Here is a 15,034-nt window from a genome sequence, read left to right on the forward strand (position 1 = left end):
TGGTTCGTTCCCCAGGTCAGGTCTCAGTTTCAGTTCTTGTGCAGCTCTTTCTGCACAGGAGTGGGGTAGACCTTCTTCAGCATTGAGTGCGTCTGCCATGTTTTTGTCAGTGTTGACAAATGTGATGTGTGATTGTGTGCATTTATTCTGGATTTTCGTTTTTCTTTCAGCGCTGAACGTGAATTCTTTGCTCATCAGATATGCTGCAACCCCATGGTGGGTGTGTATTTCCAATGGATGGCACATTACCAAGTGGGCTGTTTTTTCAATAGCTTTTGCCACTGCAGCTACATACCTGGAACATGTGGTTTGTCCTACTTCGATGTGGTCCAATTTGGAGGAGTGATACATCAACACTCTTCTCTCCCCCTCTTGTTTCTGAAAAAGGATGGATGATGTGAATCCTTCCTTTTCAGAAACATCCAGATGGAATTTGTTTTTGTAGTCAGGTGATGTCAATGCTGCTGCCACTGAGAGATCTGTTTTCAAGAGTGCAAACGCCTTTGATGCTTCAGTGGTCCATGTCAATGACGAGTGTAGGTTCCTTGGTCCCGCCTCTCGCACTATTTCTCTCAGTGGCTCAGTTCTGGCAGTGTAGTCTGGGATGTGTGTTCGGCTGTACCCTGTCAAGCCAAGGAAAGACAACATTCCCGACACCGTGATGGGGCGTGGATGATGAAGTATAGAGTCTCTGTGGGTTTTGGAGAGTCCTGCTCCTTCTCCCGAGATTTCTCTGCCAAGGAAAAGGACAGTTCTGCGACAGGACTGGACTTTGCTCATTTTGACTTTGTATCCTTTGACGGCCAGGAAGTCCAGTAATGTTTTTGTCATCTGTAGGCAGAGATCAGAAGTGGGAGCCCCCAGCAAAAGGTCATCTACATATTGGATCAGTATCACACCTTCTGGGATTTTCAACTCTGCCAGGTGTGTTTTAAGGATGTGATTGAAAATTCCGGGAGAACACCTGTAACCCTGGGGGAGAACCGAATAAGTGTACTGTTGATGTTCGTACGTGAAAGCAAAGAGTGGCTGAGAGGCTTCGTCAAGTGGGATGCTAAAGAAAGCATTAGCCAGATCCACCACCGTGAAGTATTGGTGTTTTGGTGACAGATTGCTCAGAGTAATGTGAGGGTCAGGGACAGGTAGGTCTATCGGTGCAGTAACGTCATTTACTGCTCGGAAGTCTTGAACCATCCGGTATGTTTCTCCTCCAGCTTTCAGCACTGGTAGGATCGGCGTGTTCCATGGAGATACAGTTCGATAGATAACCTGTGCTCTCAGTAACCCATCAATGGTCGGTTTTATCCCCATGGTCTGTTCGGGTTTCAAACGGTATTGAGTTCGGTAGATAGGTATTTGACCTGGATTTAGCAGGGTGATGGTGACTGGTTCCACCTGTAGTTGGCCCACATCAAAAGGGGTGTGAGTCCATATACTTTCATCTATGGTGGAGATCAATGCTTTGGTAGATGGGTGGTCAGTGTATGGCTTACCATGGTGTCTTGGCAGGGTAAGTCGTTCCGGAAGACAGTGTTCTTCAGTGTCAATAGTCATGAACCTCCACATGTTTTCAGTGGTGGCCTTTTGTATCCCCGGTGTCTGGGTGGGTTCCCATTGAAGTTTGGATGCTCGTCTGATCATAGGGCCCAGGCTCCTTGCTTCAAAACCGTTTCCCACTGCCAGTGTAACATGGGGAGCTGACTCCTCCCCTAGTAGGTACCAGGATTTCAGATGAGGTGGTAAGATGACTGGTGCTGCTACTCCTTCTTGTCCACACACAATGGTGCAACACCTGATGGATGGCGTTAGGTGCATCATGTTCTCATCCCAGTCATCGGTGTATGTGTTCTCGTCATTTTCTGTTACATTCAGTGTACAGTGGATTTCAGCTTGTGGGGTCTTGTATGGGTGTAATGCATAGATCTGTGATTTCAGTTGATTGAACTTAAACTGGACCTCCGGGGTCCCTGGACCTGTTTCAATGCATTTCAGCCAATAGATTTCTTGCGTTGCTGACAACACAGAGGTTGGAATGATGGGTAGCATTAGTATTTTGACGGGATGATTTGGTGTTGAGGGAATAGGATCAATGGAGACCTCCACGCCCTTCTCAGTGAGGTAAATTGAACATTTTAGTTTGCACAATAGATCCCTTCCTAGGAGGTTGATTGGACAATTGGGACAGTATAGGAACTGATGCTTCAAATTGGAAGGGCCCCATGAGAAAAGCAATGGAATGGTCTTGTTTTGTGCTTCGGGTGTTCCTGATACCCCCACCACCTGTATTGTTTCCGAAGAGAGTGGTTGACGAGATCTTATGGCAGAATACGTACATCCTGTATCTACCAAAAATTGGTGGGTCACTCCCTCCACCTCACACATGATAGTTGGTTCGGTGTGGAGTGGAAAATGTTGACCCCCATTCTCGTTCTGTGGTGGTGGGCAGCTTCAGGGCCATGGGGCATATTCATCTGACATGCCCTGGAAAGGAGGAGGTGGTTGCTGATTTGGGTCTGGGTTTGGGTGATTGTATGCAGGTTGCTGGGCTGCACGTGGTTGGTACATCATTGGCCTGACTCCTCCACGTCCTCTTGGGGTGGTTTGTAGTGCCCGATTGGCCATCCAGTAATGTTGGGTCGGTGTCAATGGGTATGGGCACTGACGTGCCATATGTCCAGTTTGTTTACAATTGTAGCAGTTCATTGGTCGTGCTTGTCCTGTCCCCCAGGGTGATGGGTAACGTGGTTGTTGTCCCCATGTTGAAGGATAACCTTGTTGTGTTGGTTGATAGTATGGTGGGGTGACCATGGGTAATGGCTGATCCAGGAGTTGTGATGGTAGGGGAGGTCCCTGTGGGGTTGACATGGGGGGTTGTTGTTGCTGTATCATTTGTGAAACCGTTTTTTCAACGATTTGTGAGATGTCTGGTTGATCTTCAGCCACCATCTGTTTCTTGGGTTTTTCCCCTTTCTGGGCCTCTTTCAGTTGTAGTTTCAAAAGTTGTACCTGTAGGGACTGGACTTGTGTTTCAGCCCCTCCCTTATCCTTGTTGTATTGGGTGATGTGGTGATGCACATGGGAGTTGAACTGAGCCTGGGGAAGTGCCATTAACCCCACAGTGCCTCTGAGTTTGGTACGGACCTCGTTTGGAGCTCCGCTCACCACCATCTCCTTCCACATGCTGACCGTAGTGGCAGTGTGGTCATATGGTTCTTCGTGGACAGTTCTCCATGTGGTTTTTGCTCTGTCGAGGTAGGCTGCCGGTTGTTCCCCTGGATTGATGGTGAATGATGAAAGGGTTGCATGGTTTCGTTCTGTGGGATATGCCCTTCTCAACACTGCCCACAATTGTGCTCGGAAGTCTCCCTGGGCCAGTGCAGCTGGGGCTGTGGCAAGATCTGCATCTCTTATCAAAGCACTCATGGTGGTATGGTCTGTTGCTCTAGCCAGAAGGGCCCTCATGTCACCTAGACAGAGCCGTAGACCTGAAGTCAGTGTTTGCAGTTGAAGGAGCCATGCAGAGACACCCCCATGCAGGCTGGGTAATTGTTCCATCAAAGTGGTAAGGTCTGTCATTTTCCAGGGTTGGTATTCTTCATGCCCTCCGTCTGCAGTGGGCCTCAACGGCATCTGCATCTCCGACCCTCCCCGTCCTCCATGTTGGGGATCCCAGTCTGCCCTGGACGAGACACCCCTGCTGCTCTGTTCCCTGAGACGTACGGACTGTCTAATAGGTTCGACCAAATCCGTCACCTTCCCCATCATTACCCCTTTTATATGGTACGAGCCCCCTCCACGTTCAGCATCTTCTAACATAGATTTGGCCAGTGCCACTGAGTCCTTGAGGTCTCGCTCCACCTCCTCTTCATCTTGTCCTGATCTGTTCTCACCTCCATCGTCCTTGCTGTGGTTTCCTCTTAATGAGGCCCCAGAGGAACATTGTCCTGGTGGCGACCATGACCCTTCAGTGACTGTTTGACTATCCCCCCGTGTTCTGCTTCTAAACCAGTCTGGGTTTGGAGTGGAAGAAAACTGAATCAGCTCTCTGTCTTCTTTCATCAAAGGGCCTGGTTGAGACCCACCACCCCGTCCTTGTGGATAGGTAAATAGAGAGCCACCATGTCCCTGTAGTGAGGCGGGGTTCGAACCCCCCCCACGTCCCTGTGTGTACGCTCTATCCCTTTCCTCCCTTTCTCGATGATCAGGCCTCTCTTCACACATGAGTTGCCCTTCTTGGATCCCCAAAGTCATGTTACCTTTTAGGTGTCCTTCATGCACCACAAACACCGGTGCCTGTATCACAGCAGGGGTCAGAAAAGGATTTTGAGGGAGGTGGGTGAATGGATTTTGAGAATAGGGAGGTGGTGTTATTTTCTCTCCCTGTGGCAGTTCCGGGTATAGTTGGGTTGGGGCCGATGGGGCGACTGTGGTGGTAGGTGGGGCGTCATTATTGTTGGGCCTGCCCTCTTTGGTGTCAGTTGGGGCTTCAGTGACCACCCCCATCATGTCAGGTTTTCTGTATGGGAGAGCCCTTCGGATTTCCTCAATTGCCCACGATCCGACTTTCAGCTCAGCCTCTGCTCTTTCTCTATGCTTTGTTCCTTCCTTCTTAAATAAGTGACTCTTATTCTTTTCAACTTCACTTTCTATGCCTTCCTTCACTACTTCCTCTAATTCTTTCTCCATAGTGAGGAGTTGCCCTTTTGATGGGCCGCCCCACTAAGGTAACCTGCCTGCGTCCATTTTAGCCTCACTTCTTCCCATACTTTTTTTATGGCTTTATATTGTATTTTCCCCCCTGCTCTGTCCTTCATTCTCTGATCTAAGTATTCATTAAATTTGTGTTTGGGGACGGTGGTCGTGGCCATTTTTGTCGTTAAGTTATGTCTGGGTCTATACTATTTTGGTGCACTTAGCCCGTCACTTGATCGAAACCAGCGATGTAATTTCCGTATCTTCAGTAAATTTTTCCGTTTTCCAACAATATTTCAGCTATATCCTTTTGGAACAATATATTAGTATATTCAAGCGCTCCCAAAATAATTGAAATAATATCCTTAGGAACTATTTTTCAAAAGATATTATTGTTATTCGCTTATTCGATTAATTAAATATTTTGCCAAAACATTTCAGAAATTTCCTTTTGGAACAATATATCAGTGAATTCAAGCGCTTCTATAATAATTGGAATGGCAATTTTAGGAACTTTTATTCAAAAGTTATTATTAATTTTAACTTTTTCGATTAATTTTAACTTTTTCGATTAATTAAATACTTTGCCAAAACATTTCAGAAATATCCTTTTGGGACAATATACTAGTATATTCTAGCGCTTCTAAAATAATTATTTAATTAATTCTAGGACTCATTTTTCTCAAAAAATATTATTATTACAATATTCAACTAATTAATTAAATACTTTCCCAAAGTATTTCAAACGTGTCCTTTTGGGACAATATATTAGTGTATCCTAGCGCTTCTAGAATAATTATCAAATGATTTCTAGTCCTTAAGGCAAACCCAGCAGCACGAGAGGGAAAAAATCAAGTCAACTTATCAGCACAAAATAGCTGCTTCACAACAGCCCACACATTTTGACTCGGCGGTCACTTCCAACACAGCCTCAATTTAGCATATGGCTAATTAGTAGCAATCGGTCTCGTGGAACGTTCAATCACTCACATTAATTTGGAGAGTTTCAGGTTTAATACCATCACTCCTAGTTCAAGCTTAGATTTATCACCGATGCTCCTAGTGGAAGAATATTTCGACTAGTCCCAGATTACTAATGCGACTTGAATCCCGAAACGCCAAGCTTAGATTTATCACCGATGCTCCTAGTGGGGTGCCATTTCCACTAGCCCCAGATTACTAATACGACTTGAACAGATTACATTACATTTCAACACTTCATCAAGCTTAGATTTATCCCCGATACTCCTAGTTGAAGAACAATTCAACCAGTTCCAGATTACTAATACGACTTGAACAGCATCAAGCTTAGATTTATCCCCGATACTCCTAGTTGAAGAACAATTCAACTAGTTCCAGATTACTAATTCGACTTGATTTTATACTTCGCAGATATCTTTACACAATGCCTTCGGTTACGGACAGTTTTCACATAAAATTTAACAATAATCCATACTCGCCTTCAGAAACACTGATCTTAATTTGGGTAATGACTATAATATAATATGCAGATTTCGATTTAACAGGTACTGCTTACCTCTTTATTTGTCGAGCTCTTTGATCAGTATCCTGAAGTGGGCTGAATCACCGAATCTCTCCTGATTTCCAGTCACCCCTCCTTCTCGAATCTTTCTCCAACCCGTCTCCTCTCTCTTTACTTTCTATGGACCGAATTCAAAGGATTTTAACGAACCATCCTCTGCATACCAAGTTTGTTAGTAAAACAGTTACTAGAGACAGGAGATCAAGTTGAGACATAGGACGAGGTGTATAATTGTAGAATAAGGCAGTTTTATTCAAGTGTAAAAATATCAGGCAAAGCGTGCAGCACGGCCCCTTCTGTCTGATTCGTATGGAATCGTCGGAAAAAGAGAGCGCTAAACATATTGTACAGCTTTATATATGCATTGAATGAAGTAGGTTGATCTGGTAGTCTGGCCTTCTGATTGGTCGATCTGGGTCGTGGGTAGTCCTGTTCGGACCTGGTGTCGACGTTCCATTGGCTTTTAACATAGTTCTTTGTCTTGAGTTCCAACTTCGAATATAGTGTGTGTGTGTGGTTGTGTGTGTGGAGTTGTTTTAACAGAGACTTGTTCATGGGGGAGGGGAGTTGTGTGTGTCTGTGGTTGGTGTCTAATGAGACCAGCATATGTCCAAGGGAAAACGGGGGTGTGTGTATTTTGTATAAAAGATGGCTTATGTTGAGAAGTTGTTATTACAAGTTTCCAGTATCTATTACAATTTCTTACACTGTCAAAATCCACGCCATAATAGCAAACACGTTGCTTCTAAGAGACCAGGTTTTGGTTGGTCTTAAATATCCCACCAGCTCTGCCTGAAATTGGCACTTTGGCGCACATTTTTAACAACACACCTCAGATATTGCCACCACTCACACCTCAGCGCAAGCGAGTTCATATAAGACAGGTAAATGACCAATTCTGGTGCTAAGGTTTGAAAACAGAAGAGTGCCAGTTTTAACCGGTAAAATAGAGCCCGAGTCCAAAAATAAACACAACATTCAAATTTTAATACAGACGATTTTAATTGCAAAGGAGAAAATATAACAAAAATGATAGGATGATACTACTAAGTGACTACTACTAATGATGTGTGTAGTAATGATTTCAATCTTTTTTTTTTATGCAGGCAAAATGGCCAGTGTTCATATTAAGTCAACATGTTACTTTCTCAGATGGCATTGGTTGTTTTTCTTGCTTAGATGTACTGGTCTGACATTTCATCAAAATACGTCAGTTATAAAGTTGTAAGCTGTTACAAAAAGTAGCCGAGCTGATACACCACCTTTTTTTACATAAGGCAGCTGCACTAATGATTAAGGTCACAGAATTAACAGTAAAGGTTCCCTCTTTAATATCCTCTTGCAGGTAATCCAAGGATAAGAACGTTCTTCACTGTTGTCAGTGGCAATACCTTGGATTCTCATAAGGACTTTTTGAAGCAACTCACCATGCAACAAGACTTTACTGAAGTGTGGACCCCGGAGAAGAGTGATGTCATCATAACTTTCTGTCCTATCGTCAGTCGTGCTGGGACTGATATTGAAGCAGCACTGCAGAAGATCCCAAGTAACGAAGCAAAGTTATTGACATATACTGTATATCTGAAATGTTATATATCAAATCCATGTCAGTGTTGACCTATGTATTCTAGCAAGATGCTAATTATCTGAATGCTTTATTTGTTAAATGCTAAACATTGTTTTGTCACTCTCTATACAGCTGGTAAACGTGTTGTTTTGGTGGTGCTGCATCATACCTTCAACCCAGACTGCACAGTACCTGACAGTAGCAGACTGGTGACCAGAGATGATATTCTAACAGTGGACTGTCTGTTCCATGAGAACCAGGGACTACTGGACTGTCCTCGCAATAAAGAAGCAGTCCGTACGATTTGGAGCCATCTGAAGATACAGCCAATGGTAATTCACCCTACCAACAACCTACCTGTACTAGTGGTACATTTCTCTCATACTCCCCATGCATACTTTTGTAATGTTTTTTTTATTGACCCATTCAAATGTGTCATATCACCTATACAGAGTCTGATAGTCTTAGAGTAATGATTGCTAGTTAAAAAAAGGTGAATACAGTGCATTCGGAAAGTATTCAGACCCCCACCCGGTTACTCAACCCTGCACCTTAGAGGCTGCTGCCCTTAGTACACAGACATGGAATCACTGGTCACTTTAATACTGGAACACTAGTCACTTTTATAATGTTTACATACTGCTTTACTCATTTCGTATGTACAGTGCGTTCGGAAAGTATTCCGACCCCTTCCCCTTTTCCACATTTTGTGAAGTTACAGCCTTATTCTAAAATTGATTAAATAAATGTTTCGCCTCATCAATGTACACAAAATACCCCATAATGACAAAGTGAAAACAGATTTAGACATTTTTGCTAATTTATTAAAAATACAAAACATAAATACCTTATTTACATGAGTATTCAGACCTTTTGCTATGAAACTCAAAATTGAGCTCAGGTGCATCCTGTTTCCATTGATCATCCTTGAGATATTTCCACAACTTGATTGGAGTCCACCTGTGTTGAATTCAATTGATTGGACATGATCTGGAAAGGCAGACACCTGTCTATATAAGGTCCCACAGTTGAAAGTGCATGTCAGAGCAAAAACCAAGGCATGAGGTCGAAGGAATTGTCCTTAGAGCTCCCAGACATGATTGTGTCGAGGCACAGATCTGTGGAGGGGTACCAAACACTTTATGCAGCATTGAAGGTCCCCAAGAACACAGTGGCCTCCATCATAATTAAATGGAAGACGTTTGGAACCACCAACACTCTTCCTGAGCTATTGGGGGAGAAGGGCCTTGGTCAGGGAGGTGACCAAGAATCCGATGGTCACTCTGACAGAGCTCCAGAGTTCCTCTGTGGAGATTGGAGAAACTTCCATTAGGACAACCATCTCTGCAGCACTCCACCAATCAGGCCTTTATGGTAGAGTGGCCAGATGGAAGCCACTCCTCAGTAAAAGGCACATGACAGCCTGCTTGGAGTTTGCCAAAAGGCACCTAAAGGACTGTCAGACCATGAGAAACAAGATCCTCTGGTCTGATGAAACCAAGATTGAACTCTTTGACCTGAATGCCAAGCGTCACGTCTGGAGGAAACCTGCCACCATCCCTACGGTGAAGCATGGTGGTGGCAGCATCATGATATGGGGATGTTTTTCAGTGGCAGGGACTGGGAGACTAGTTAGGATCGAGGGAAAGATGAACGGTGCAAAGTACAAAGTGGTCCTTGATGAAAACCTGCTCCAGAGCGCTCCGGACCTCAGACTGGGGGCGAAGGGCCACCTTCCAACAGGACACCAACCTTAAGCACACAGCCAAGACAACCCAGGATTGGCTTTGGGACAAGTCTCTGAATGTCCTTGAGTGGTCTAGCCAGAGCCCGGACTTAAACCCGATTGAACATCTCTGGAGAGACCTGAAAATAGCTGTGCAGCGACGCTCCCCATCCAACCTGACAGAGCTTGAGAGGATCTGCAGAGAAGAATAGAGAAACTCCCCAAATACAAGTGTGCCAAGCTTGTAGCGTCAAACCCAAGAAGACTACTGCTACACTCTGTACATCATATATGCATAGTCATATTAACCATACCTACATGTACAGTGGGGAGAACAAATATTTGATGCACTGCCGATTTTGCAGGTTTTCCTATCTACAAAGCATGTAGAGGTCTGTCATTTTTATCATAGGTACACTTCAACTGTGAGAGATGGAATCTAAAACCCCAAAGAATGATGTTTCCAACTCCATGCTTCACGGTTGGGATGATGTTATTGGGGTTGTACTCATCCTTCTTCTTCCTCCAAACACGGCGAGTGGAGTTTAGACCAAAAAGCTCTATTTTTGTCTCATCAGCCCACATGACCTTCTCCCATTCCTCCTCTGGATCATCCAGATGGTCATTGGCAAACTTCAGACGGACCTGAACATGCGCTGGCTTGAGCAGGGGGACCTTGTGTGCGCTGCAGGATTTTAATCCATGACGGCGTAGTGTGTTACTAATGGTTTTCTTTGAGACTGTGGTCCCAGCTCTCTTCAGATCATTGACCAGGTCCTGCCGTGTAGTTCTGGGCTGATCCCTCACCTTCCTCATGATCATTGATGCCCCACGAGGTGAGATCTTGCATAGAGCCCCAGACCGAGGGTGACTGACCGTCATCTTGAACTTCTTCCATTTTCTAATAATTGCGCCAACAGTTGTTGCCTTCTCACCAAGCTGCTTGCCTATTGTCCTGTAGCCCATCCCAGCCTTGTGCAGGTGTACAATTTTACCCCTGATGTCCTTACACAGCTCTCTGGTCTTGGCCATTGTGTAGAGGTTGGAGTCTGTTTGATTGAGTGTGTGGACAGGTGTCTTTTATACAGGTAACAAGTTCAAACAAGTGCAGTTAATACAGGTAATGAGTGGAGAACAGGAGGGCTTCTAAAATAAAAACTAACAGGTCTGTGAGAGCCGGAATTATTACTGGTTGGTAGGTGATCAAATACTTATGTCATGCAATAAAATGCAAATGAATTACTTAAAAATCATACAATGTGATTTTCTGGATTTTTGTTTTAGATTCCGTTGAAGTGTACCTATGATAAAAATTACAGACCTCTACATGCTTTGTAAGTAGGAAAACCTGCAAAATCGGCAGTGTATCAAATACTTGTTCTCCCCACTGTACATACTACCTCAATAAGCCTGACTAACTGGTGTCTGTATATAGCCTTGCTACTGTTATTTTCAAATGTCTTTTTACTGTTGTTTTATTTCTTTACTTACCTACACACACCTTTTTTTCACACTATTGGTTAGAACCTGTAAGTAAGCATTTCACTGTAAGGTCTACACCTGTTGTATTCGGCGCACGTGACAAATAAACTTTGATTTGAATCGAGGCTGTAAATCGCTGCCAAAGGTGCTTCAACAAAGTACTGAGTAAAGGGTCTGAATACTTATGTAAATGTGATATTTCAGTTTTGTATTTTTATACATTTGCAAACATTTCAAAAAAACAGTTTTTGCTCTGTCGTTATGGGATATTGTGCGTAGATTGATGAGGATTTTTTCTTTTTTTTAATCAATTTTAGAATAAGCTGTAACGTAACAAAATGTGGGAAAAGTCAAGGGGTCCGAATACTTTCTGAATGCACTGTAAGTCCTGAAAAACTTTGAGTAGAGTAATAAGTATTCTCATTTCAGCCATTGCTTCATTGCTGAAGATATTAGCATAGTTGTACAGTTAGGGTACAAAGTTTATAATCAATTCTTATCAGGTCAGTATACTTTCATAGAGTTGTGCGGGATACATTTTTGTTGTACAGTAATTTTTGAAAGTTTTTCTCTGTTGCAGCTGGAACCACTAAAAGGTACTGTAAATACTACTTCTATCATGTTAAGGAAACATCCATTTACGGAAATTTTAAACAATGTTACTCACTTTTTTCTGCGTTGGCATTACTCAAAGTTTTAAAGATGAGAAATCACTGAGAATCAGACTCCTCTTTTGGTACTCTGGCATAGCAGAGTTTATTATAGTGATTAAGAAGTGTAACTCACCTCCAGTTTTCAAACATTTGGTTCATAGCCACTGCCTACAATATTCCAGTTACATATTCTAAATATAGTGCTGTGAAAAAGTATTTGCCCCCTTCCTGATTTCTTATTTTTTTGCACATTTGTCGCACTTAAATGTTTCAGATCATCAAACAAATTTAAATATTACACAAAGATAACCCAAGTAAACACAAAATGCAGTTTTTAAGTGATGATTTTATTTATTAAGAGAAAAAATCTCTGAACCTTCATGGCCCTATGTGACAAAGTAACTGCCCCCTAAACCTAATAACTGGTTGTTCCACCCTTAGCAGCAACAACTGCAATCAAGTGTTTGCGATAACTGGCAATGAGTCTTTCACATCGCTGGAGGAATTTTGGCCCACTTCTTTGCAGAATTTTTTTAATTCAGCCACATTGGAGGGCTTTCGTGCATGAACCGCCTTTTTAAGGTCACGCCACAGCATCTCAATCGGATTCAAGTCCGGACTTTGACTAGGCCACTCCAAAACCTTCATTTTGGGTTTTTTAAGCCATTCAGAGGTGGACTTCCTGGTGTGTTTTGGATCATTGTCCTGCTGCAGAACCCAAGTGCGCTTCAGCTTGAGGTCATGAACAGATGGCTGGACATTCTCCTTCAGGATTTTTTGGTAGAGAGCAGAATTCATGGTTCCATCAATCACAGCAAGTCATCCAGGTCCTGAAGCAGCAAAGCAACCCCAGACCATCACACTACCAACACCATATTTGACTGTTGGTATGATGTTCTTTTTCTGAAATTCTGTGTTATTTTTACGCCAGATGTAATGGGACGCACACCTTTTGTCTCGTCAGTCCACAGAATATTTCCCCAAAAGTCTTGGGGATCATCAAGATGTTTTTTGCCAAAAGTGAGATGAGCCTTTGTTCTTTTTGGTCAGCAGGGGTTTTCGCCTTGGAACTCTGCCATGGATGCCATTTTTGCCCAGTCTCTTTCTTATGGTTGAGTCATGAACACTGACCTTAACTGAGGCAAGTGAGGCCTGCAGTTCTTTTGATGTTGTGGGTTCTTTTGTGACCTCTTGGATGAGTCGTCGCTGCGCTCTTGGGGTAATTTTGGTAGGCCGGCCACTCCTGGGAAGGTTCACCACTGTTCCAAATCTTCTCCATTTATGGATAATGGCTCTCACCGTGGTTCGATGGAGTCCCAAAGCTTTAGAAATGGCTTTGTAACCCAGCCAGACTGATAGATGTCAATTACTTTGTTTCTCATCTGTTCCTGAATTTCTTTGGATCGCGACATGATGTCTTGCTTTTTGAGATCTTTTGGCCTACTTCACTTTGTCAGACAGGTTCTATTTAAGTGATTTGATGATTCAACAGGTCTGGCAGTAATCAGGCCTGGGTGTGGCTAGTGAAATTGAACTCAGCTTTCCAAGAAATTTGATTAACACAGTAAATTCATGATTTAACAAGGGGGGGCAATTACTTTGTCACATAGTGCCATGAATCATACATCAAACACATGGTTTCCATTTGCTCCATCCTAGCCATTATTTTGAGCCGTCCTCCCCTCAGCAGCCTCATGTGTGTCATCACTTAAACTTGCTGACTTCAAATGGTTATCTTGTCATTGTACCATCTTATTATTTTGCAGGCAAAGGAATACCCAATCAATTGGCAGAGGATGGATGACCGAAAAAGGGAAGATAGGGAAGATATGGGATCCAAATTGACCAGGATATTAATCTTTGGTTCTGATCCCTTGTCATCTGAAGAGGACACAGCAAGTGCAGAGCGACACTTTGCTCAGCAGTATCCTGACATGTCAGTACTGTCTGATAATGTATTCAACTTCAATTGTGACTCACCACCTGGATTCGGTCTTATGTAGCAACATTGGATTTTTTTTTTTTTTTTTTTACATTGGATAAAAGTAGAGACTCTGAGATAAAAAATTGCGTATTATACACTGCATTTGAGGAAACAATGGGAAAGTGATTCTGCCTTGAAAGTTGATCAACTTGTAAACTCACCTTCGAGAAAACCGTCTTTCAATGTTTTGGTACTACTATTGGAGAGCCCTTCTTTGTCTACACCCATTCAGCATTGTTGACACCCTCTTAAGCCTCTTGAAAATGACCATAATTACTATGGTCCTTTTCAGGAGGCCCTGGGATACCTTGTAAACACAACAGAGAGATGTGCTGCTAGTTAGTGCTGCTGAGATTTCTGTGATATACAAGTAATACACCTCCATACACTAACACCAAAGTGAAGAACATACAACATTCAAAACAACATTTTAGACAGTTTAGGGAACCAAGACGAACATTTCACATAAGACATGAACAATGAACAATAATTAACAGTGGCGGAGGAGGGAGAGGGAGTGGGGGAGGAGGGAGAGGGGTTGAATTGATCAGTTGGAGATGAGATTCAGATGATCATGAACCATTGAACATCTTTGCCAGCTGTCCAATTTAATTAATTAATATGTGTTGGGAGTATACATGACAATATACCTAAGAAATATGGGCAGCAAAGTTATCCAAACAATAAAATTACTTTCACTTGTAACTTTATTCTTACAAATGTATGGGGTGATCACATCAAAGCAAAGTAGCAGTTACTGAAATTATCACACTCATGGATAAAGCACAAGACATGAAATACATTTGATTTTATTTACACCAACTGACATAAGTGCAATTTGCGGTTGCCATATCAACAGAGTTCATTGGAATTTGCCTCAGTGCAGCTCAAACTAACAAAAACAGTAGAAGAGTAAAAACAGTATCACAAAAGAAAATACAAAACATCCATAAAAGCATAAATATTTGATGATCTCGAGGGCCTCTGTACATAAACTCAGCAAAAAAAGAAACGTCCCTTTTTCAGGACCCTGTCTTTCAAAGATAATTCGTAAAAATCCAAATAACTTCACAGATCTTCATTGTAAAGGATTTAAAACTTCCTTAGGGCTAGGGGGCATTATACTGAATTTCTGCCTGACTGATGTGCCCAAAGTAAACTGCCTGTTACTCAGCCCAGAAGCTAGGATATGCATACAATTGGTAGAATTAGATAGAAAACACTTTGAAGTTTCTAAAACTGTTAAAATAATGTATGTGAGTATTACAGAATTGATATGGCAGGTGAAAACTCGAGGAAAATCCATCCGGAAATAATTTATTTTGAAGGTCACAGGCCTTTCCAATGAAAGTCTATGGGTCTATATATATAAATTCCTCCCAGATTG

The 15,034-nt window shown here is 42.7% G+C and overlaps 1 protein-coding gene across 2 annotated transcripts in view; it reads left to right on the top strand.

Annotated features, from left to right (window-relative positions):
- The window catches only part of LOC139570416 (uncharacterized), a 48,180-nt gene extending 33,631 nt beyond the window's left edge, over nucleotides 1-14,549 (top strand). Inside the window, exons 7-10 of one of the 2 annotated variants that reach the window (XM_071392272.1) lie at nucleotides 7,581-7,781; nucleotides 7,935-8,134; nucleotides 11,591-11,606; nucleotides 13,430-14,549. In XM_071392272.1, the coding sequence (XP_071248373.1) occupies nucleotides 7,581-7,781; nucleotides 7,935-8,134; nucleotides 11,591-11,606; nucleotides 13,430-13,467 (455 nt within the window). In that variant the 3' untranslated portion in view covers nucleotides 13,468-14,549. Of the gene's footprint in view, nucleotides 1-7,580; nucleotides 7,782-7,934; nucleotides 8,135-11,582; nucleotides 11,607-13,429 lie in introns of both variants that reach the window. The other variant, XM_071392271.1, reaches the window with a different exon arrangement.
- The last annotated feature ends 485 nt before the right edge of the window (nucleotides 14,550-15,034 follow it).

Source organism: Salvelinus alpinus, chromosome 3 (assembly GCF_045679555.1).
Source record: "Salvelinus alpinus chromosome 3, SLU_Salpinus.1, whole genome shotgun sequence".
Taxonomy (NCBI): Eukaryota; Metazoa; Chordata; class Actinopteri; order Salmoniformes; family Salmonidae; genus Salvelinus; species Salvelinus alpinus.